The sequence below is a fragment of the Vidua chalybeata genome, chromosome 6, assembly GCF_026979565.1.
Source record: "Vidua chalybeata isolate OUT-0048 chromosome 6, bVidCha1 merged haplotype, whole genome shotgun sequence".
In the NCBI taxonomy this organism is placed as follows: domain Eukaryota; kingdom Metazoa; phylum Chordata; class Aves; order Passeriformes; family Viduidae; genus Vidua; species Vidua chalybeata.
The window spans coordinates 31,655,476-31,680,325 of record NC_071535.1 but is presented as its reverse complement, the minus strand read 5'-3'; the positions used below and the strand labels follow the sequence as shown (position 1 = coordinate 31,680,325).

Here is a 24,850-nt window from a genome sequence, read left to right as displayed (position 1 = left end):
ATGACACTACATCTGAAAGGTCTCTATTGTAATTCCAATTGTAAAATGTACTTACAGATAGTTTGCCAAGTTATGTTCTTGCAAAGTATGTGTTTCAAAGCCGTGTGGGGTTGTGTCAAAGTAGTCATTGCCAATTCCACAAATAAAGCATTTGGTCTGAAAGCAGAAGTTGTGGTTACAGATTAATTTTAACTCAAAAACACTAATTGGTGACAATCTAGGTGAACAAGAGCAATGAAAAATGTAACATGCTTCCTACCTCCATGTCTTCCCTCACTTGTTCTTGCTGGTCTCTTAATTCACCAAAAGCATCGATAATCAGACCTATTTCAAATAGAAAAGTAGCAACACTTGAGTACTTAGCAATATTCATATTGCAAGTAATGTCACTCCTCCAGTGTCTAGAATTTAGTGTACTTATACAAACAGGCACAGTCTTGAGAGTGGAAAGACTTTTTGGTGCTTTATTATAGTCCATTTAGCCTTACACAAACTCATCTCTTTTGTTCCCATGAATGAAATTAATTTTCACTCTCCTTCTCTTTAAACTCTTATATCCCAAGTCTTTTTTCAACATAGACAGTTCTGCTCCCACAGCCCACCTTGGACAGTTAGTGAGTCTGTTTCACATTTGAAGCATTACTCCTCCACTTTCAATGTTTTAAGAAAAGAATTGGATCATTTTGGAGACTATGACATTTGTAACTTTTTCTCAGTATAGATGTGCTACATTTTTTTCTTTGCCACCAGGTTGCCATAAAACAGTGTGTTTTTTTCCTAACAGCCTTAGAAGAGCTTATGCAATGAGTGTTGAATGCTGCCCATCACTAAAGAGGGGTCTTGTTTGCTGTAAACCACAACTGCAAACCAATTAAAACTGCAAATCAACCTCTAAAGAAAGGAGGAAATGGCTATGTGGCCATGGTGACTTTCTCCATGTCATTTACCCTTTCCAACTGGAAAGTCTCCATTCCCCAGTCAGCTGTGGTGATTCCAGGCTAGAAGTGGGAAGAGTGTCTTTGGCAAGGCTCTCCCAAGTCTAAATGCTTAATATAGGAGAGCAGTGATTCTGCACAAGGTTCATCATTGCTGGACAGCTACAAAAGTGTTCATAAACACTGCAACCCATGTAAGTTACATTCCTTGTGCTTTGACTTTGTGTAGTACTTGGGAAAAGGTGTATTATGTATGAATTAATAAAAAAATCATTACTTTCAGAATTAATGATTTTATAAACTCAGAAATAATAATTTACAGCAATACTGCTAAATTTACCTCAAACATAAATATGGTTTTCAATGGTGAACTAATCTTGAACAAGTCTATTAAGGTAAGTGATGGTACCTTGAATAATAGCCAGTAGGATAACAATGACAAAGAAGAAAAATGTGATGTCAAAGACAATTCGGTACATTTCATAAGGGTCTCCAGCAGGATCCTCAATTTCATCTCCAATGCCACCACCAGCTCTTACACCCACATACATGTGGAACAGGTAACACTTAAAAAGAGAGAGGAATATTACAGATATATTTACCATGAACTATTCTTTTAGTGTTGGTTTTTTTTGGGTTTTTTTGGTTGTTTTTTTTTTCTGCTCTCCTAATTCTCTTGACAATTTATAGTAACAAGAACACATAATATCATTCCTCATGTATCAAACACACTGCACCAAAAATCTGTTACTGTCTTAACTAATGTGATTCCACCTTCAGGTACACTTACTAAGAGGGGGAGTCAGCATCAGCTGAGTGTTACCTGATCCTCACTCACTGGGTCTTACTTTCAGACTGAGACTATTTTGGAAGTATTTTTCTTGTATTTGTAACTGTATTCAACTATATTCTACTCCTTATATTGATTTCTAAGGTTCTATCTTGCTCTGAGTAAGAAGAGGACATATTTTAAAGTCTTGCAGCGAAGTTTAGAAATGTGGAAAATATGCCATAAAATAAATACTGGGATTTTCACAAGTACATCTACCTGTTTGTAGGTGGTTTCTAGATAAATTAATTTTGCAACACTAGATATCTGATTTATTATATTGTAAATTAGTTGTCATCTGTGAAATGACCTGTGTTCAGTTCAGTGCAGAAGAAATCACTTTACAAAAGTATTGTCATATTTTCAAATACATAAATCTTAATGGAAAAATCTTTAATAATCTGTATGCTTAAGCTCTGTAAGTATTTTGGGATGGAATCTTCTGCCAGAGTGATGTTCCTGTATGATTGGCTACAGAATCATGTACACCACCTTCAGCCACACAGTATGGCTTAAAACCAATATCAGTCTCTAACCATAGCCAGTTTTCTGGAGTCACGTTAGACATCAGGGTCTTAAATAATTAGTATAATACCTGGCATTAGCAAACACTAAACAGAACTATGCATCCATTTTTATAATGCAATTTTACTGATGACATAAGACGTAAGACTAGATAGTACTAGTTTAATAATACTTAAAAATGTAGCTTAGAATTTATTTACCTCACTTAATAAAGTGGTTAAAAAAAATGTAGCATAGTTTCATTATTCTAATTATTCCTACACCTATTTTATGACCAAACCATAGCATTCAGTTTACAAATCTTGGACAGGTTTCATAATTTCTGTAATTTGCATGTCTAACCTGCACTGAGTGTTTAAAAGAAAGTTCAAGAATAGGGAGGAATTTGTTCTGTGAAGTCAATGATACACTTCTGTTCTGAGGTATTTTATTCTATCTCTGGTGTAAAATGCAGAGCAGAGAGTTTCTGTTCCTTGGGTGATATCGGCTGGCCCCAGACTCAGAATATTGCATTTTTAATATCTGAATTTATGTTTTCTGTATACAGTAAGAAAATCAAATCCTCTTTGTATATTAATGTATATCTGTAGAGTATATGCTATTTTGACAGAAATAACATTCAGTGGCGATGAGTAGAAATCAGATTGTAAATTGGTATCATAAGATTATCACCCATAATAAGTTGTAATTTCTGCATTCTAACCTTTGACTTCTTTTTTAATGACTAAATTACTAACTGTAATTTTGGAGTAGGCTTTTATAACTAGTGCTAATAACATCACATAATTCATATAATCTAAATAAGGACAGAAAGAGCTTGCGTATTTGGGAACAAATGGGGTTTCTTTGTTGTGACAACACAGCTGCTTTTTGAAACTCTGACCCGTTTGTCCGGAAATTCCTGTTTTACTTTGAGGGTTTGCCATCCTCAACTGTAAAAGCATTGGGGCACATCATAAACCACAGTATTTAGGAGAAAAATTCAGAATACCTTCCTATGTGTCATCTATTTGCCGTTGAGTTTAGACCACTGGAGAATGCAGAGGGAATTTCAACACTACTCATATTTCCAAAATGACATGTATCAAGAAGAACCCAATAGATTTAACAACAAACACATCCCTTGTCACTTATCATTCTGTCTAAAGTATCCATTTGAAAATTCAGGATCATATTTGAGGCACACAAATGATGTTTTAGTTACCGTCATCATGTCATCACACTTCATGTCTGGTTCATCTTCATCTTCGCTTTTGTTGTAGAATTTGCGGAAGAAGTTGAAAGCCACCACAGTGTAAAGGTACACTACTACAGCCAGGAGTCCCACAGTAAGCACAAGCTGTGTGTGGAGACATGACATGAAAATAGGTTTTAGTATCATTTTGTCAGAAGAGACATGCCTGCTTGGTGCATTGCCTTAAATATTGAAAATTAGTCATATTGTACCTTTCCCAATAAGGAAACTAAAGATAGCAGTTACATGTGTATCACCAAAGCAATTTTTTACACTCTTTAGTTTAAAAGTTTAATTATAATAACTTGAAGCAATATAACTTGAAACACTTGATATACAATAAAAAATGAAGAAAAAAAAAAGACTTATTATAGTCTATTTTCTCTTCCAAAGCTATTTAGCAAAGCTATTGCTAAAATGGAGAGTAAAATTTTTAGATAGGAGTAAGTAATTTTCAGGTCCTGCCTTGTAAGGAAATAAAATCATTAGGTGAAAAAGTTTAGCAGTTAATAAGACTAGATTATATTGTCTGTTGAATTTGGTGTTAGAAGATGCAGCTCTGGAGAGGAGTTTACTCAAAACTACATATTTTAAAAAATGCAACAACCAGTATTTACTCTTTTAAAAGAAACATAAGAGTATTGAAGTACAAGCTGATCAATTATCACTATCTGCAGATCTGTCAGCATGCTCCCAAAGTGAGCATTTCAATGCAGAAATCTACAGCTGTCTTTCAGTGTTCATATTTACTTGCCAGAAAAGCAACAAGAGTAGAAAAATTATTCATTGCTTGTTAAGAATGTAAAAGCCATGGTCTTGAGTTAAAACAGTTTTGTCAACTATGCTCAGTTTTGACTATGACATTTTTCAAAAATTCATAAGGAAGACATACAAGTCATTACAATCATTAAAACTAATATGAAATTGGTCATCCTGAAGTAAAATAAATAGTATAAAACCAGAGATTTCATTTGTTTATGTGATGGTAACACATCATCACTTTGTGTGGGTATATTTTTATGCCTCTTCGAAAACATCATGTGGTATAAAATGTTTTGACAAATCTAGCAGGGCATAGGTGTGGGCTTAGAATATATGTTACTGCAATTGAGAAGGAATGGAATGTGTATGTTTGAAATGATATTTCGGGGAATTTAGATTTCTTAAATGGGAGTTTGAAAATAACTATAAAGCTTGCTTTTTGTTGTTATGCTTGCTAGGAACATGGATTTTTTGGAGATTAGAGCATGATTCCCTGCAGAAATTTTAACAATTAGTTTTAGAACTACATTTTATTAACTTGATTTTTGCATGACAAAGGGCTATAGAACCATATTCCACGGTGCAGAATGCCCACACCTTTAAGCACATTCTTATTAGCCAGGTACTAAAACTCAGTGCCCAGATCATTATTACTGCTGTAACTAAGGAGGGATTGTGTATTCTTAATATATTATCACCAATCATCTCATCACAGAGAATATAGAATGAGCTGGTTCATATACTTATATTTTTCTAAAATGATGTGTTTTTCTAAAATATCGTGTACAACACTTCTTTATCTGTCATCAATTGGTGGGTATAGATTGTTATAATTTCATAGGGTTTAACATGTATTAAGTGTGCTCAAGAAGATATGATCAATCTTATAATCATAAAAATGAATTGCATTCTGATATTTCCAGTACAAGTTATTTCCAGTACTTTTACAAAGGGTATTTTTTTTCAAACCTTTGCATGTAGCACTAACCTGTTTGCCATTGTGAGTGACTGAAGACAGAATAGTTCTCAATGTCTTAAAACCCATAGCAATATCCAGCAGATGAGCAGCAAAGAAGAAGTTGTTGTAGTGCCCAAGGATAGACATAGTTGTGTACCAAGCTAAGTATAAAAATGACTGCAGAGAAAGTGAGAAGTGGCAGAGGGTTAACAGGTGCTGATGTGCATTATTGGATGCAGAACGTAGCATTTTTAAGTCACTCAAGTTGTTGTAGTAGGACACTTTGCCTATGTAGGGATTAAACAGCTCAGACTTCACCCAACTTTTGAAAATTACCAGTGATGGAGGGGGATGTCACACTGCATTTGCTGTTGAAAAATGCTGAGACCAGCCTCACTCAACAACCCCAAAAACAGACATCACAAGTATGTGAAAAAGCTGTGTATCCTGACAGCTACTGGCACTGGCAGGGATGTGGAAGGCAGGTGTTTCCTGATAGTGCAACCAATGATTGGTAGTACTAATAACTTATTTTAAGATGAATGGTGCTCTACTGAGCTAACATGACTAGCCTGGGGACATATGAATTCCACTCAATCACTTTGTTGTAAAAGCTCAGTCCTGCTTTTTAACGGCAGGGATTTCTAGCACACACCCGCAGGGGTGTATGTAGATTCTTTACTTGAATGGGAACGCTCCCCAGGGTTACTCCTTGAGGCTGAGCCAAAGAAATTTGCCTACTGTCACTGATATGGGAGAGTAACATAACAATAATTATTGAACTCCCTTTTAAACCATTAATTTAATAAAAAATGTACAATAATAGCAGTTATAACCATCTATACTGTGCAGTATATAATTCTGATTAAAACGCCCTTTAGTCTAATCACAAGACAGAAAGAAATATTTTTAAATGGCTCTGTAATGCAATATTATTTGTGTATGTTTGTTGAAAATAAAAGCAGATGGTGAAGGACATACATGTTTAGAGTAAATCAAAGCATATTCACCTAGGTTAACATACTCACATTATCAGTGAAAACAACTCCAAGCTTCCAAATGTGGTACTTTGTATCAATGGAGCTTAGCCTAAAAAATAAAAAAAAAATTAAAATGCATAAATGTCAAAAATAAGTACTGAATTCTGTATTTATAAGCAGCAAACCAATTGTAGCACTTCACGGTTTTTTTTGCTGAAGATGGTGATGTAGATTAATTGTTCATTTTTTGAGCGATCCAGGTACTTCATTTTTCAGAGTATTCATTAATTCTGAGCACCACAAAGAGTTTTTAAACCAACAAAACTGGTGTAACAATTTCAGGAAGAATGATACTTCCATATTCCTGACTTAAAAAATTATGATCTATGCTAAAAGTAGTGAAATGTGGAACACAAATTGCTTAAATTTAAGAGGTTAGTGTTCTGTCTAGTGTAAAATATTGCCAGAATAACTAAGAGAAAAGATAATGCCTTCTTCAATATTCTAAATATTTTATCAGCCATTGGAGGGCATGGAAAGGGAAATCTTTCTTGTACATCTTACACATTGAGAAAGCCAACTCTTGTAGGAGCATAAATCACTTGGGACTGGGACATATTCAAGCTCTCATCTTGACTAAGTCAGGAAAACACCTCTGAATCTGTACTAGACACTTGTTATCTAGGTATTATCAATACTTTTTTCGATCCATTGGTTTATAAACTTTGTTGTAAAACCTTATAAGTGGTGCATTAATTATTGTTTAAAATGAAAGAGTGGCCAACTATATCAGTCAGCATAAATTTGCTGATTTTTTTTCTTACTTTTATAACATAAATGTGTTTTAGAACAAACAAAAAGCTATTTTATTTTACTTCCACACTAGGAAGACTCATCCATTTGAATTTTCCACACTGAGGAAAATATCACAACAGTTTCAAAATGAAATCCATTTTTAACTTTGATGATGAAATTATTCCCATGCATAATTTGTCTGTGAAGCTCAGAAGTTGTACCATGACACAAGAGATGCCTCTTCTGGTTCGCTCTCTTCCACTGGACTAAAATCAAGGGCACTTTTGTCCAAACCCAGAAGTTCTGCAATGCGCTCTGCTCCGTATAAGTCTCCATACTTGTTAATAACCTAGAAAGGGAAAAAGGGAAGCTTTTGCTCACTCCTCATTGACATTCACCTACTTTAGACCAGTAGTTGTCAGGAATTAAAAAATAAGTCCTTCACAATTAACACAACTAGAACAGTAAGAACTCCCAGGAAACCAGGTGAACATAAAAAGAAAAATAGAAGCATTAAAGGCTATTATCTGAAAGCTTATGTATAATTTTCTGTCATTTAAGCTGGCATGTTTTTCTTTTTTTAGGGCAATGAGGGGGCTTTGTATCCTAAAGATGACAATGACTGCAAATTAGACCTGCTGGCTGATTGACAGCATGAAGTTATTTCAAATGTCTGAGTCTAGGAAGGAAACCACAGCCTTCTGTCTTCCTCCCTCCTCCCACCTACGCCGCAGCTGCCTGTTCACTGAGACATTTAGCACAACAATGACTTCCATAAAACAAATTCCAGTTCTCTGTCATTTCTGTATTTATGTGTACAGGAGTGTACAGATATCCAAATTAACCAAATAGTAGGTTATTACTCTGAAAAACATAATAGAAATATAAAAAACCTACCTTCCGTTTCACAAATTTGTCCCAGTAATTGTTAGGGAAGGACCTACATAGATAAGGCAAAGATATTTCAAGTTAACTTGTATGGGGAAAGGAAAAAAATAATGAAAAAAAGAGAAAATACCGTGTTCCTGATCATTGCAAATTTTTTTCACTTCAAATTAGGAGAATGATTTCTTTTCATGGGGACAACAACAGTTATTAATCATAATTTGCTGCAATATAATCTTCCCCCTCCAAACCCCCTTTGTTTTTCCCATTCACAAATATGACTGGCTACAAAAGGTCAGCAGGCTAAATACTATCACCTGATAAGCTTAACAATTGCATAGTAACAGGTAGTCACTGTAATATCATTCATCTACTAAATAAATACTTTATCACCCCTAGCCATAAAAATCAAACCAGACAATGCTTTTCATAAAAAAATAAGAGAATCTTAAAGCATAAATAATTTTTAATCATTGGATTACATTTCAAACAGAGACTGAACATTTGAAAACCAGTCGACTGTTTGCCAACAGAAAATATAAAAATATTTAACCAAGAAAATTCAAGATAATTTGCCGATATATAGCAAATATATATATGTATATATATTTATATATTTATATACATAAATATATATATTTATATATTTATATATATATATATATATAAGTATCCCAGAACTGCTCATTCTAATGATCTTACTGTCTATTATACCCATTTTGAGGAATTCCAGTTAGCAGGAAACACTACAAAATTTAAGATTTTTTTTCTCCTTATTTCCTGGATATTTTCTCACTGAGTTGGGAAAATATGCAGGAATGTAAAAGAAAAAAAATAACTACTTAAATTAAAGGACAGTACTAAAGGACAGCAAGTACTAGCACAAGAAAAATGAGATTCCACAACAATGTTCTGCTGGGATGTGAGGCAAACTTCCCAATGAGTATGCTCCAACTTTTACCTTTTTGAATTAGAATTCTGAATTAAATTAATCCAGATAAAGGCAAATGCTTCTAGTGACAGAAAGAGATGGTATATTCTAGTCCAATACTCTGTATTTTTTTTTTGTTTGTTTCATTTCTCAGGCTTTTAAGTAAAATATATCATAGTGTAGCCAGCTTGTGTCTATCTCTTTTACAAAAAACTCCGACAATTTGTCAGGGTACATCTTCTGCTCTTTTAATTACTTTTTCCCATTATAGAAAGCACATTTCAGTTTATACAGAACACTGAGTACCCTCCAGCAGTGCTTAATCTGATTGTACAGTACTTGCAGTAAACCTCGAGACTCAGTTAACATTAGAGGGAAGGATTAGCCTGCTTAAATTAGGCTTAATCTTTTGTTTAACTACAGTAGACAGTGCAACATGCTGAACAGACTGTACAGTGTGTCATTAGGGATAAATTGACAATATATTTCATTAATTCATTCTTCTGTTTGCTGAAGATAAACTTACTGGGTATCTAGATGGGTTGTTATCAATAGTGAAAGAAACTGGTTGGAAAATAAGCAAGCTCTCCAGTTTCCCAATTAGTTTCTGTTGTAACTTTAATAATATGTGTTAGTCCATACTGCTGAATGAAATTTTAAAAAATTCTTAAAACTTAGGTGTAGGAAAACAAAGCATTCAAGAATTTCTGGTATTTTAGAAATTGTAATCATGGAGCATAGATGGAAGGGACCTTAAAGATGATCCAGTTCCAACTCCCTGCCATGGGCAGGGCCAGCTTCCACTAGACCAGGTTGCTCCAAGCCCCATCCAGCCTGACCTTGAACACTTCCAGGGCTGGGGCATCCACAGCTTCTCTGGGCAACCTGTTTAAGTGCCTCACCACTGTTATAGTAAAGAACTTCTTCCTAATAGATAATCTAAACCTACCAGTAAATTCTGAAAAGCAACCTGTAGTCAAGGCATTCTTTCTGTGGGAAGAGAGCTGACTTGCTATGTTTGTTTGTGCCACTCCTCAAAACTGCTGCAGCTTACTGAGACTCTTAGAATCACTATATGACTACTACAATATTTGTTAATGCCTACAACTTGACAAAAATTCCTATCAGACCTACTCAAATTCTAGGAATGCTATTTTTCACTAGATTTACTCCTCTTGTCACATACACATTTGTTTAACAAGGAATGGGAAAGAAAGGGAGGAGTATATTACTGTACAAGTGAAATAGTCACTGGAAAGGATGGAAGTTATCTTTTTAAAACTTTCTCAATCGAGACTAATACACAAAATGTCTTGGAGAGACACTGTGAAGTAAAATACCTAATTCTTGCAAACTCTAGAAAATGAAAAAGTGTGGAATGTATGTGCCATCATAGTATTATTAAATAAACAGATAATACAGGATTTCATGCTAGAATCTACTACTGTAGCATCTAATATAAGGTGCTAAAGGCCTTTCTTTTAGATTAACTAAGTGACAGATGGACAGGAAAGGTTCTAGATCAGTGGCTTAATGAGCTGCAATATTATAAGCAGTTTACGTAGAGTCATTTAGTTTTACTTACGGAGTATTTATAACAAGGCGATCCCATTGTCCTTTAATATCATCCTCAGTTGGTTGTTCAGTTATGTATAGTCCATCAAATTCCAGTTTTCTAGCTACCTCCTTTTCTCTTTTGAATACAACCAGAGGGACCTGTGGAAGTGACAGTGGCCATCTTTGTCATGGTTTATGTATTTTTGGTTCCTTATAACAGAAAAATGTGAGACCAAACAGCACACTAGAATCTCCCACACTAGGCAGATCAATGCCTAGGCAGCCTCTGAGCAGTGGCCACCTTGGCAGTCAAGCCCCAACCCTCCCCCACACACAGCTTTTTATTGCTGAACGTGATGTTGTTACATGCCATGGAATATCCCTCTGGTTGGTTGGCTCAGCTGTCCTGGCTATGATGCCCCCCCAACATACCTGCTGAGGGATGCAGAGAGTGGGTAAAGCACAGACAGATCCCTCACACTGTGCAAACACTGTCCAGCAATAACCAAATGTGGTTGTGTTATCTGCACTGTTTTAACCACAAATCCAAAACACACACACACTGCTAGAAAGAAAGTTAACTCCATTTCTGCTGGTCAGAATACAAAAGGAAAACATCTACTTACTGAGCAGTGAGAATTTGTAAACAGCTAGGTACAAATAGCTATTCCAGTATTAGCACCACCTTGGGGCATAGGCAATGTTTAACAAACAGTAAGATTAAGAACTTGCCTTTAAGCAGTAGTATCCAATGACACAGACAAAGGAGATGACAGTATGAATTACTGCCAGTGCTCTGAGGGCAGGTGCCATGTAGCCAGTACTTTCTTCTAAAACAAAAAACACCATGCCTTCCTCCTCTTCCTCTTCAGCAAAGGAGTTCCAGAGATTAGAGTCTTCCTCTACTTCATCAAGTGGCTCTTCTGTCACCTGAGAAAAATTCAAGCACATTGAAAACAAAATAAACTGAAAAGTTTTTCCTTTAATGACAAATGATGTTTGCAAAGCCTGCTCAAAGGAAGATAGATCATTGCTTTAAACATTCTTCATTTGCACAGCATAAATCTCCACATCATGCCATGTCACTGAAAAGAAAATCTGGAAAAAGCAAATACAGGCAGTTTACAAATCTCTCTAACAATGCCATAGCAAAACGAAAACAAATAAAAAAGTTATGCAAAAACTATTTCTTGGAAGAAACGAGGAATGACTGGGTTATCTATTATGACTGAATTTAGGGTTTTTTTTTGTAATCTACATAGTTCCTGATTGCTTGAGTCTACAAAGAAGCAAAATTTTCATATAATCAACTTGTACACTGTTCATAACTTTTTATTTCATGACTCAGTTTAGAGCTTACAAATAATATACAGTATTTCATTAGCTGACATACTGCCCTAAATTCTTCCACTGACTTTAAAAAGCTGCCCTTTAAAATAAAATCCCTAGGGGTGCTTTTTTGACAGCTTTATCTAAAAGATAAAGTCCTGTTCAGTCCTGTTTGACCCCCACTGACCCTTTCCTATATATGACAGATGGACTTGCACTGATAGACATGAACTTCTGTCCTTGCTCTTCAACAGAATGGGTTGTCACCCACCAGACTCAAAAAAAAGCAGAAGAGAATGGGGAGAAAAGGAGACTGGCATGGACAAAAGCAGAATTCTACATGTATATTTGAAGTCCATCTTCTCTAACCCTGTGGGAAAGAAAGAAATAGACAAGGAGAAAGCCTTAAACAGCCATGACATCTTTCTCCTGGAATGTGCATATACATTCTGCCCAGTTTCCAAGAGCTTTTTATATCTTTACCTGCCCTGCATCTGAGAATGTAATTGTGTTACACGAGTTGCATTTCAAGGTATTTGAGAACAGGACTCATTTCTAGACTGAATGTTCAGCCAGCTGCTCTTGTTGTTGAAGTTTTTGGTTGTAAGTAACAGAATATGTAATAAAATATCTAATACTGGAAAACAAAAGGTTCATCAGTTTATTACAACTTTCATTCTATATCTAGGAGGGGAAAATCAAAGGTCCTGATTTCAGGATATAGATAAATCAGAACTCTTCTTCAGTGTGTAAAAATGCGGGTGTTGGAGTGGTGGGTACTGCTGCCTAATTCTTGTCCCCAGCCAGCCTCTCCTGTAGAAAAGCAAGTTGAGTGAACCTTCAGGCTGCGCAGTCACTCAACACTCACCGCAGCTGGCTCAGCGATAGAGGCAAGAAAGGCTCTTTTTGCAGGGTTTTATTCCAGTGGAGGATATCACACGTGGCTGAAGGGAACCCAGCGAGGTAAAAGAGAGCAACTGCGTGGAGAAGGCAGCTTAAGAAGGGGAAGGGGTGGGGGGTGGAGCTAAGGGCTCGGCAGAGGGGTTTGGTCCCAGGGAAAGGGGGGAGGGGGCACCAGGGATACCAATCCAGTGAGGGGACAGGGAAAGGAGAAATCAGGGGAAATTGTGGCACAGAAGTCCATTTGGGAGTCTGCTTTCTCCCCAGGAGGTCTGACTGTATGGTAAGTAGTTACTGCCATTGCCAGGGCTCAGGACTTGGGAATTGCCCGAGGTGGGAGAGTTCATGGGATGCTACAAGTGTGGAAAGGGGGAAAAAATGAGGCTGTTGTGGATGGAAGTTCTCTTTATTGAATTCTAACCTGTTTCATTTCAAGATTGTGAAGATTCATGAAAGAAATTGGTGGACGCTGCTGAGGATATTCTACTTTGGATCATCTGGTGTTCTACACCAGAACCTGAAGCAACTCTAGATTCGGGTGAACCTCTAAGATTAGGTTTAAACTGTGAATGTATAGCCTTCTTCATCAGAAGATGAAGCTAGACAAAAAGAGCTGTAGCCTACTATAAAAAAAAGAAGTAACTGAGAATAACCAGATAACTGAAGTCCCTGAATAGCTTGAGAACAAATTAAAGAAAAAGAATTCAACAGTTTTGACATTTGAATTATTTTAGTCTATTTCAGTTTTCCCAGAACAAGATCAACAGTCCAAACAATAACAGACTTATGTGATTAAATGAAAAAGTGCCTAGAAACTCAACTATAAAGGAGAAAATAAAAAAATCTCTTTTCATTCAGCCTGAATAAAATAAAAGCAGAATAGAACAAACATTAAATTATTGTATCCTCTGGTACTAACAAAAATATTTAAAGAACAATATTACCTTACCTTGTAAAACAGAAGAATAAAATTGATGGCAAATGCAACAAATAGAGCAAGAAACCTTAAGTTGTAAAAATTTCTTGCCAAGTAATGCTGAAAGTAAAAAATAAAAAGTAATTAAGGGTAGCCTGTGAGTAATATCAGAAGAAGAAAAATAGATAGCAAGATTTAAAAACAGTAAATACATAATTGTATTGCCTTCATACACCAGTTATAATAAGCAAGGACATTTTTTGGCAGCCTATTCCCCTTTTTCATGATAAATGTAATTGAAATAATGGCCTTTAAAATTATAAGTCAGAGAAGACTGAAACAAAAAGAAGTATGGAAAGATATTTTCCAGAATACTGGAAAAAAAATCTACTTGAGAGTTTTCAGAGAATTCAACATTTCATGGTTTTAAGAACAAAGAAAAATAGAAAGTAACTTCTTCTAGAAGTTAGATTATGGGAAATAGTGAGCTCCTAAAAAGGAGCTCAAGAGGCTAATCTTTCCTGTTAGAAATTACACACAGAAACACTTAATTATATAACTCTAAGAAGTACTATAAAATCGCAACAGACTGACTACAGCCAATCATCTGAACACTCATGCCAGATTTCCCTGTATGATGGCATTTCTCCATTAAATATCAAAAATGGTTCTAGAAATAAAAATTCAATTATTAAAGAATTTAAGACAAACTTACAAGCATCTTGGTTTGATAAATTTCCAAAGCTTTGAAAAAGTTAGCCATAACAGCCTCTGGTTTCTCAATTTTTTGTCCATGCCTTCTCTTCTTTTTCTTCATTTTTCCCTCTTCTAGCTGCTCAGATTGCACTTCCTTTGCTTTATCTTGTTTTTCACCATCTTCCATGCTAGAAGAAAGGTTAATGAAACAAAAATATCTAGCCAAATGTAAATGCATTCATTTCAAATGAATTTGAGTTCATAAACTGCTTTAAAATTTAGTTTTTATACTGTACATAGCATTAGAGGAATTTAGTTACCAACAAAAAAACCCCAAAACCTGTGTTTCCAAATGTGTGACATAATGTTGCGGCATCAATATGATTGTCTTAAAGTGTAGACCTTGATGACATGCTTTAAAAAATTAACTTGGCAGATAAGAGGAGAGAGATAAATGACTCTGAAGTAAATATTTTAAACATGAAGCAAAATGGAAAAAAAAAAAAGAAAAATATAATTATGTATAGCTTTATGTATAGCTTTTGGATTTGTAAGAATCTCTAGGACACCTTTTGTGTGTCTCTACAAAATATTTTAATCTGTTACTGCAATGTGGCTGCAGGTCCAGGCAGACAAGATGCTCCTTAATAGCAGGATGCTGCTAAAGCAAGTAAGTATTTCAAATATTGTTTAGGCAGTCATATATAGGATGGATGGACAAAGGAATGTATCTGCTGTCAAGATCTGATAAAACAGCAATAAATAAAAATAGTTGGGTTAGTAAAATCTTGTATTTTAACAATCCAATGAAAATTCCATGAAAATTGTAGTGGATAGTAGGGAAAGCAGAAAACATAATGATAAGTTGCAGAGGTTTTTAAGACTGGTGCTCATTTTTAAAGGAACTTACGGGAATTTTTACGTTAATTTTTAAAAAGACAATGGCCACAGATCTATATATGCATAATTGTCAAGGGTCACAAAAATCAGATTGCCATTGTGTTGCCTAGTGACATGGTCTGCCATCTTTTAGTATACTTGCAAAGTACTTAGTATATTTTCAAAATACTGATGCGACAAAGTGTACATAAAGTTCTTTGAATACTGAGCATTTCTTGTGTTATTTGTGGCCAAATTATTTAGCATAAGGAAGTACCAAGGAGTTAAACAGGAATTTTGTAAAATTAACTTACTCAGCCTTCTCAGCTTCTGCTTTTCTTTGTGTTCCAGCTTCTTTTGCAATTTCAGATATCTGCAAAAAGTATTTTAACTGTCAAAATTGATCCATTCAAAAAAAATTTCTGTAACTTTAGTTATTGTCTTCTAAGAAACAAACAATATAATTAATATTATTTTTATAGCACTTTGACTTTTAAAGTGTTTGATTTTTAAAGACAGGGAACTCAGGCTATATTTTAACAGTGAAAAAGGCAGATTTTTTTCTGCATAGTGTTGCCAATACTCTAACTAGCCCACTTGACTGAACAACTTAATTATACACAGTGATCAGGCAAATTATGTGACCAGCTGAGGGTGAAGGTAACTACATCCAGATCATATCCTGATACTAAGGTCATCCACAAAGACTCAGTGGAGAAACAATGTATTAATGTTCAATGTATAAGAGGAACATAAGAATGTTTAATGTGTAAGAAACAATATATTAATGTTATCATTAAAAATATGAAAAATATCTATGTAACTATCAGATATTATAAAACCCAATTACTTGGCCGTGATCAAGTAATGCAACTGAAAACAGACAAATACTTAAACAACTTCTACTTACACAATGTTTTCTTCAAGCTGTTTATCTTATCTGGGCTGATGGTTCATTATGCCTTTATTGGCACACCACACAACCCTCTTAAGTGTTGTGTTTACAGCTTTCCCGTGAGATAAGGAAAAACCAATATACAATTTTACAGGTGGCTAACTGCAGCAAAGAAGCTGGGGCCTGGATGTCAAACACCTTTAGGCTTGGTGTTACAAGATCAAAGATACTCAAATGCAGTTTGAGTATCTAAGCTTCTAAGTTTGAGTATTCTAAGCTTTTCTAAGTCCAAGAAATGCAGACCCTGACTCAGAAAGAAATCTAAAGGGCTGACCTTTGTTTCCATTCCCTTTTGCAAAAACCTGTCCTCTTAATCCTCTTCTGTATTCTCTTGAAGTGCTTGGACAGCAGTTGTCTATTGGTCTTACATTTCCAGTTAACACATATATACACTTATCTGAAGTTTCTGCCAACTACTCATCTGGATGCCTATCTCTCACAAGTACGTGGGAAAAGGATATAGGAAAGAATTTATTAAGTTGATCTTCCCTCGTGTATCTCACAATTATCTGTAGACCTTCACATAGTAAATAATGCAGGTGTAACTCTTTCACAAAGAATCTCCCCTAAGATCTCAAGCTGGTGGAGGGTAATTAAGAGATCATTTGATGATACCTTGTTCTTCTAAGGGGTGGGGTGGTAGAAGAATGAATAAATCCTTATTCATCTTATCCATATATGTTCTCTCAATTTTCTCTTTTCCAAGCTGAAGAACCTTAACTTACTTAATTCCATATGCAAGATTTGTTCCGTATCAAGTTTTAATAGCTTATTGATCTTCACTGAATCTTTTCCAGTTTTATCACACTCTTTTTGAACTGAGGTAACCTGGTCTTCAAGACATACATAAATTAAGATTCGTGGAGCTTAATAATGTGGGGGCTTCCTCTCTTCCTTTCTCAACAATTCAAAATTCCAGTTTGCTTGACTGATATTATCATTGAACTGATATTGTTGTACAACTCAATTATATTCCCAAGATTTCATACTCTAACAGTAACAATGAGATCAAAATGAAGCATTTCACAGGTCAAGTTATAATTTTCCTCCTGTATTCATCACTTCCTTGATTTTTATCTGTTATTTTAAGGTAACTTCACAGTTAGCTCTTGATTTTATTGCTACCAATAATTAGATTTCTCAGCAAACTGTTATGTCACTACTACTTTTTTAAGTTGTGAACCCACGTAACTCTCAGATTCCTGTAGAGCCTTACAGTAAAAGTGAACTCCTGAAAGGCTTCATCATATATAATTCCATAGGTTATTTTGCAGTTTCTCTGGCTATATGGTAAATGTCACTGACCTTATCAGTACACTTTTCCAGAATATTGACCTAATTTTCTATTTCTATCCATTTGTGTGAACTTTATCATTGCAGGTGCCTAAGACACAGTAACTTCCTGAAGGGAATTTTTGATCCTTACACTGCTGTTTGTGCTTTGAACTCCACGTATTCTCTATATCCACTCCTCTAACTAGGTTATGTGAGCATTTATATACACAATGTGAGATTAATAGCAATTCCTGTAATACAGAATTAGTACAAACATTGCTTTGGTAAGTTTCACTAGATAACATATCAAAGGTTTAAACTGGATAAATTGCATAACTGACTTCACATTAATGACACAAATGTCTGCAAAAATTACAGAACATTTTCATCAGTAGTATCAAACACATCGGTAAGAAATGTAAAAATCAAAGTAAAGCAAAGAATATTCTAATGTGTTTATTCAGATCTGAATTAAAATATTTTCTTTAACTATTGAAGAAAATTCTAACATGTTAACTTATACCTGCCAAGATTCTTGTGTTAAAATAGTTATTTTTATATACCAATCAAATTATATTTATGCTGAGACAGGATTTTAATAGACTGTAATTTTAAAGTCCACACATAAAAATGATTTAATAAATAAACAAGAAAAATAAATGCAAAAAAATTAGTTCAATTTAGGCAAGAACCAGTATCTGGAGGAAAACATAAAAATTAAGAGAAAATAATGCCCTAAGAAGTTGCACAGTTTAGATTTATCTTGAAGATATCTGGAAAGTATATCATAAAGAGATGAGTTAATGATGAGAGAAAAGATGTTTTTGAATAACCGGTAGAAAGAGACTTGAGGTGTAAAGTGAAACATAATGCCTTCCAAATATGATAAATAAATTGGTTTTGACATTTAATTATATCCATTTCTACACAGAAAAATATTCTCTTTAGTCCAGCTGAGTGGAACAAAATATATTGTTTATAAACCAGAATAAGAGTAAAGAATAATTCCATGATAAACATTAAACTGACAATAAATTCAGGCAAATATGTTTCAAATAATAGGAAAAAATGGGTACTGTATTGCATGTAAAGCATATATAAGAAAGATGTTAATGATAAGGCATTATTATGGAGATAAGTTGTAAATGTACTTGAAGTATGCAGAATAAACAAGGCCATAAATCATTTAAAGCAAAAACTGTGACTAGAAATTTGTTAGCAGTTTATGTTTTGAATAAAGTCCAAATGAACAGTAACAATTTACTGCACTGAAATCTAAACACTGGGCTGAAACTTTCTGTTAGCCTTTAAATGTGTAGCGATTATAAAGTAAGTTCTTACTGATAATATATATTAATCAGTTAAATATAAAATAATTCTGTTATTAACATTCAGTAGTTTATTATTATTGTAATTATAATTGTTAATATTATACTTAAAGAAATACAAAATATCTTTAATTTACCTGTAATCTTTTTTTCTTATTAACTGTATTTTCCAAAGGTGTCTGGATCTCAGCACCAAGGATTTCTGCAATATCTCCAAGTCCAGCATCATGACCATGTTTTGATCCTTCTTTCTTTGTGGGAATGCCAAAAATGTCTGCAATTATGTCAGTTTCTCCCTTTTCACTCTTCACAAACTCCCCGAGTTCAGCTCTTATGCCATGCTCAGCACCTTCAGCTTTGTCTGCTTCCATAACATCATCATGGATTCCAAACTGTGTTGGATCAGGCATATCCCCTAATATTTTTGTAACTTTTATGTTTTTGGCTCCTTCAACCAGGCCACCCCCAAATACAGTGCTCCAAAGAATCTGGAATATCCCCCACACTATAGAAAAGAACATTTGGAATGTCCCTACAAATAGGATCCAGAAAAAGGAGAAAAACACTTTCACCATCTCTTTTATTGTCATCTTTTTAACTTTCCTGTATTGTTTCCTAAGGTTCTTCACAGTGACCATTTTCAAAAAGTTGGCAACATTCTTCTTCACTGCAACACAGGCCACTGCAAAAGCTGAAGCAGGTTCCAGGGACTTTTCTTCTTCCTCATCATCTCCAATATCCACTAGATAAGCAGGCTCTGCCTCTTCCTCCTCCTCGGGCCTCTCAGATGAATCCGTTTCAGAGATCTGGGATGCTAACTGCATTTCAAAAATAGTGTCTTCACAGAAATTCACAAAGAGTTCCATTTTTTCTTGCTCTCCACCTTCATTTACAACATCAAATATGAACTGTCTTTTAGATTCCTTCACCTGTGGCTTCTCCCACTGCATTCTACTGGATTCACTGATTTCAAAGTAAACTCTTTCTATTTTCTTGGCCCCACCCATTATTTCAATACGCCCAAGGTATGGTTCAAAGTAATTAAGAACACTTTCTGCAGGCTCAAGTAAACTCTGAAGGCGTGGATCATTAGGCATGTGCTCTGAAAGGTTTGTTAGCAATACTACTACATTAAATCCAATGTCTTTGGCTGGTTCATGGAATCTTTCCACAAAGTCAACATAATTAAACATGTCATTTTCATCAGCTTCTGTACAGGATAGCAGGAATTCAATCTCTGACTGTATGTATTGTTTTTGAGCCTCCATTGATTTCTGAAATTCCTTCTTGGAAATGATTCCTTTACCATCTGGATCATACTCTTTGAAAGCATCTGAATTAGTCAGATCTTTTAACTTCAGGAACATGCCAAAGAACTTCAAAATCATTTCTACATTGCTAGATGATTCTACAAGCGTGTCCACCATTTGTTTTCCAATAGTTCCATTTACAACGTTACCTAAGTAATGTGTTATAATAGAAAGTTATTTGACAGCTACATTTTAAATAATGACATTTCATATTTGTGCTGAAAACAGAACAAAAATATTTGTATATAAATAGTATTTTTTCTTCCAACTTGCTCTTCTCTAGCAGCCCTCTCTTTCAGGACTCTGTATATTCCAGAATAATTCTTAAATAAATATGAAGAATATCTTTTTCTCCCAAAATTACATAAAGGCAATTAAAAAGCACTTTAGAGAGATGAACATAATAATTGTGTTTTACACTAGGAAGGTGAGATAATCATATTTGACCATAAAGAAAAACAGGTCCAACCTTCGAGCAGTGACAAGAGCATCACTACCATATCCTTTAGTAGGTCTAGAAGTTCCTTAAGCAGTTCAATCTGAGCAGAGTCCTATTGAACAAAAAAAAAAAAAGGACTGTAAGATTGTTTTTAGTTTGTATTTATATGGAAAACTAAATAATTTTAGAGAGAAATGGTATTAAAGATCAGCTAAATTTCATTCACATTATTCAGCAATATTTCATTGTCATTTTATTATGATTGCTATGAGAAGTCTAATACAACATGTAACTTACTGCAGCAGAGGTATTAACACCATAAAGTTAAGCTTTAATAAAGCATTAAGGAGTACCAAGGTGGAGGTAAGGGACAGCAGAAACAAACAAACAAAATTGGTTGCTACACAGATCTGAAAGTATCTGTCTCAGAAAAAATCCATCCTTTTTCACTTCACTGGCAATGCATTACCACTCAAAGTGTTTAGTTTAATTACAGAAAACTGTAAGTCTAATGTAGATTTGTGTTTGACGTTAAGGCCTTAAATACTATTCTCAAAATTCTGATATACTTCTGTAGGGTGGGAAGAAATATTGTAAGCCAGAGGATAGCAGAGACACTGAAAAAGAAAGGAAGTGACTCTCTGCACTGTTGCATTCAGTGCAGAGCTTGAGTGTATGGATGGATACATTAAGCAGAAGTCACAGAAGAAGACAGAATCCTGATGCTGTGGAGTGGGACTCCACTGTGCTCTGGTCAGTGAAATGAAATGAACACTGCCCCCCATGCTCAGTGTCTTTAATTAACTGGACAAGTTGACCAAATATCACACTGCCTCCCTGTTTGGATCTTTCTCAGCTTTTCTCTTGACCCACTTATGTTCAGCATGTGAGCAGTGCTTTTAATGATGTTTCTGCCCTGACAGATCCTCTGATTTTGGCAAGAGGGAGGAAGGGATCAAGCTGGCACTTTCGCTATCAGAAAGGTAAAATTGAGCTGTAAATGTCAAGTTTGGTTTTAGTGGAGGTGAGTGCACAGTGACAATGTTGAAAATACCTGTGAAAGTTTCATTTGCATATTGGCAAACACATGAAGAAAGCCAACAACTGCATCCCACAGCCTACTGTGAGCCAGACTCTGTTGATTACCTATGCAAGGGCCCTAAAAAATTAAGAAAAACACATTTTTTATTTATGCCAAATAAACCAAAACAAATCAAAAAGAAGTTTCAGGCAGCCATGAAGCTACATGAGAAGGTTTTCCAAGACCTCTGGGTATCTAGTGCACAGATACCAAATTGTATCCTGTTATATACATAGCTGTTTGCATGTTTCAGTTTTCACTTTACACTGGTCCAGTGATTCCATGTAACTTCATCAAAATTTTAAAAATGCAAGTGCAAAGCATTTACAAAGTGACAAAAGAACATGATCATGCTGTGTGAGCATAGAACTTCTCTGTTAGTACCTTGAGAAACACATTCTGTTTACCTGGATATATTCTGTAAGAGAATTGAATATTTGTTTGGTGACAGCCAAAGCTTTAGAAAAGTTACGTTGCCCTGATTCATCAATGACATCCTTTCCTGAATAGTACCAATAGAAGTCACTGATGGATTCCTACGAAAGAAACAATGTTACATTTGCAAGTTTTGAATTCTCTATGCAGTATTTACCGCTTGCATTTATTTCACCAAAACTTGAATCAGTAATTCAGATGAAATTTAGCATATCTGTGTCGATCTATTTCTCATTATAATAATATTTTGCACTCTCTTCAAAAGTGAACAATGAAATCCATTATCAAACATCTGATTTCACACAGCATTCTGAAATATCATCTGTTTTCAAAGGAGAAAAGATATGAAATAAATAAAAATTCTTCATTTTAGGTATCCCTTTAGAGAGAATTTTCACATTTGATTCCAACAAAATGTGAATCTATGGAAGTGAAGGAAAGCCAATATGTTATACTCCATTTTCATCTGTTTTTTCCTCACCTGAAGACGCAAGAGATAGTCAACAGTACTAATGATAATATTCACTGTTGTGGTGTTGCCCATCTGAGTACGTAAGTAATTTTGAAAATCTGAAATAAGAAGTGATTTGTGCTTGGTTAGTATACAAAGGAAAAAAAAAACATTATTTTTCTATTTTCATGAGGAATGCCTTATTTTAAATATCTTGTTGGATACAGATGCTTATGTCATACAAATTGAACTTTAGATCCAATGTATATATAACTGAAGAATTGTTATCCAGGTGACTTGGTACAGGCTTTACTACTAATATGCTAAACACCGAAACTAAATTAAGACTTAAAAAATCAAATTGAACTCTGCAATTCAAATTGCTGTCATGCCAGTTTCCCCTCAGAAAACTTAATGCATTAGAGAAAAACATCAGAATTGGTTCTATTTCACTCTGTTTAGAACAGACTCACCACAAATTTTCTACAACATAAATTTGTTCTCTTACCATTGTTGTGCCCTTCACAGAGAAGTTGCAAAAATCTAAATAGATCTCGAGTAAATTCATCATGCTGCAAGACTTTTTCACCTTTAAAATATATAAATACAGTGATTATGTGACAATTATTATGATTAATTATGCAGAACACATAATCCTACAGTAACCTTTTAAACTGGAATTTTAATAAAAGAACCAGTATTTAAAAGCATTAAAGCAATTTAAAAGAAACAGACTGATAATAATGAAAAGAAAAACTGAGACAGAAAAAGCAGAGCCAAAAGTATTTAGCACTCCAATGCATCCATGGTTAAAAAAACAACACTAATTGGAAAAAAAAAAGGCAACAGGATATATATCTAATAAGTAAATTGTTAGTCATAACTAAAATCATGCCTTAAATATGAGTGACACTTCTTTAATAAGCATCAAACTCTTTATTCAAGCTAAACACACAACCTGCTGCAGACCATAAAGCTAAACCTAAAGATATCTGAGAAGATGCAATGAGAGATTTCTCTCTGTATTTGCAACACACTTTTGCAACAATAGTATCAAAAACTGTAAACCCAAACATACCACGCTCACGAACGATGACTGTGGATCAAAGAAAAATAACAAGAATACAAGATAAGAATATTGGAAGTTACAATATTTTTCTTAAAAATTATTGCTAAAGATATTGTAAAAAAAAAAAAAAAAAAAAAAGGCATATTCAGAACCCAGAGCCTAGATTTACTTATAGTACGTTTAACAACAGAAACCTCAAGCCACAGTAAACAACAGTTCTAGTTAAAGAAGGAAGCACAAATAATGTTTGAAGCACCACTGGAATAAATTTCATTCTACTTACGAGTTCCTTCTTCAGTAACCATTCCCAGGCCTTCCGCTTTATTCTGTCTCTCAAATGCATTCAAGTCAAGAACACTTATATTTAAAGAAAAGAAAAACAACAGCACAAACAGGAAAAAGGACTATAGTAACCAATGGAAAATAATTTTCTTCTACAACATTTCTTCAACAACTACTCTTGGCCCACTACGACATGCATTGCCTCATATTTTATTTTGTACTCATATTAAATAAATGAGCTTTGGATGAAACTAAGGGTCCAGTGTCCACTTCTGACAAGAAATGAGTGTCATGTCATGTCTCACTGCTGATAATGACATTCACAGTTTCATGTACAAATGAAGAGTGGAAAAGGAGCCTGAAATATTACTCTTTATGTTGATTTAAACCTACCACCAGAGGAGACTACTGTCATTGTTTCTCTCTCAAACTGCTTTCCACTAAGTTGTCACTATTACTTTTATTATATTGTTTCTGTATATATTATTCATGGTTATATTATTCAGAAGATGTATGGAATTTCTGATTCTATATGCACAGAAAGGAATGTAATCAGAGGTTCCATCTCTTCCAAGGTCAAAAGACACTGATATCTGAATTTTATTTTGTTAACTTGGCATAGCTCAGCACATGGAATAGCAAATTATGATTCTTCTCACCACCCAGCTGGAATACTTTCATTCAAATCCTTCAATAAAATTCTATCATTATCTAATTTTAGTTCAGTTAATAGAAATGCAGTCACCTATTCAATCTAGTGACATCATTAAAACCAAAAACATTTCTTAAAGCATCATTTCCATTTTCTTATCATGTTCAAGTAATTTTAGCAATATCTCTTTTAATGAAGTCCTGAACAATACATATACACATTTGGTAATAATATCACAGCAAAGCCTGTTTGAGTAAATCCCTGCTAAAGTGCGCTACAAAAATGAAAAAATTACAAGGCAGATATTATGTAATTAGGTTTCAACTATTCAACAATAATTTCTGCAAAGCAGGTCACAATTCCTTCTACATTTTATCCTCTATTCATACAGCTCCTCCTCTTCTAATTCCCAGTCTACTCCTTCAGAATCTGTCTGGTTCTTTAAAAGGCTGAGAAAAGGAG

At 34.6% G+C, this 24,850-nt stretch overlaps 1 protein-coding gene across 1 annotated transcript in view; it reads right to left on the bottom strand.

The window, feature by feature from the left end:
- Positions 1–24,850, bottom strand: part of RYR3 (ryanodine receptor 3) — a 197,248-nt gene that overhangs the window by 2,358 nt on the left and 170,040 nt on the right. The window contains exons 82-102 of the mRNA XM_053945141.1: positions 23,738–23,811; positions 23,464–23,481; positions 22,894–22,974; positions 22,416–22,504; positions 21,907–22,035; positions 21,473–21,577; positions 20,449–20,530; positions 18,831–20,128; positions 15,426–15,484; positions 14,252–14,420; positions 13,570–13,656; positions 11,124–11,321; positions 10,420–10,550; positions 7,916–7,958; positions 7,240–7,367; positions 6,272–6,332; positions 5,274–5,420; positions 3,494–3,628; positions 1,345–1,501; positions 260–324; positions 56–156 (exon numbers count right to left, since the gene is read on the bottom strand). Of these exons, the coding sequence (XP_053801116.1) occupies positions 56–156; positions 260–324; positions 1,345–1,501; positions 3,494–3,628; positions 5,274–5,420; positions 6,272–6,332; positions 7,240–7,367; positions 7,916–7,958; positions 10,420–10,550; positions 11,124–11,321; positions 13,570–13,656; positions 14,252–14,420; positions 15,426–15,484; positions 18,831–20,128; positions 20,449–20,530; positions 21,473–21,577; positions 21,907–22,035; positions 22,416–22,504; positions 22,894–22,974; positions 23,464–23,481; positions 23,738–23,811 (3,357 nt within the window). The remainder of the gene's footprint in view (positions 1–55; positions 157–259; positions 325–1,344; positions 1,502–3,493; positions 3,629–5,273; positions 5,421–6,271; positions 6,333–7,239; positions 7,368–7,915; positions 7,959–10,419; positions 10,551–11,123; positions 11,322–13,569; positions 13,657–14,251; positions 14,421–15,425; positions 15,485–18,830; positions 20,129–20,448; positions 20,531–21,472; positions 21,578–21,906; positions 22,036–22,415; positions 22,505–22,893; positions 22,975–23,463; positions 23,482–23,737; positions 23,812–24,850) is intronic.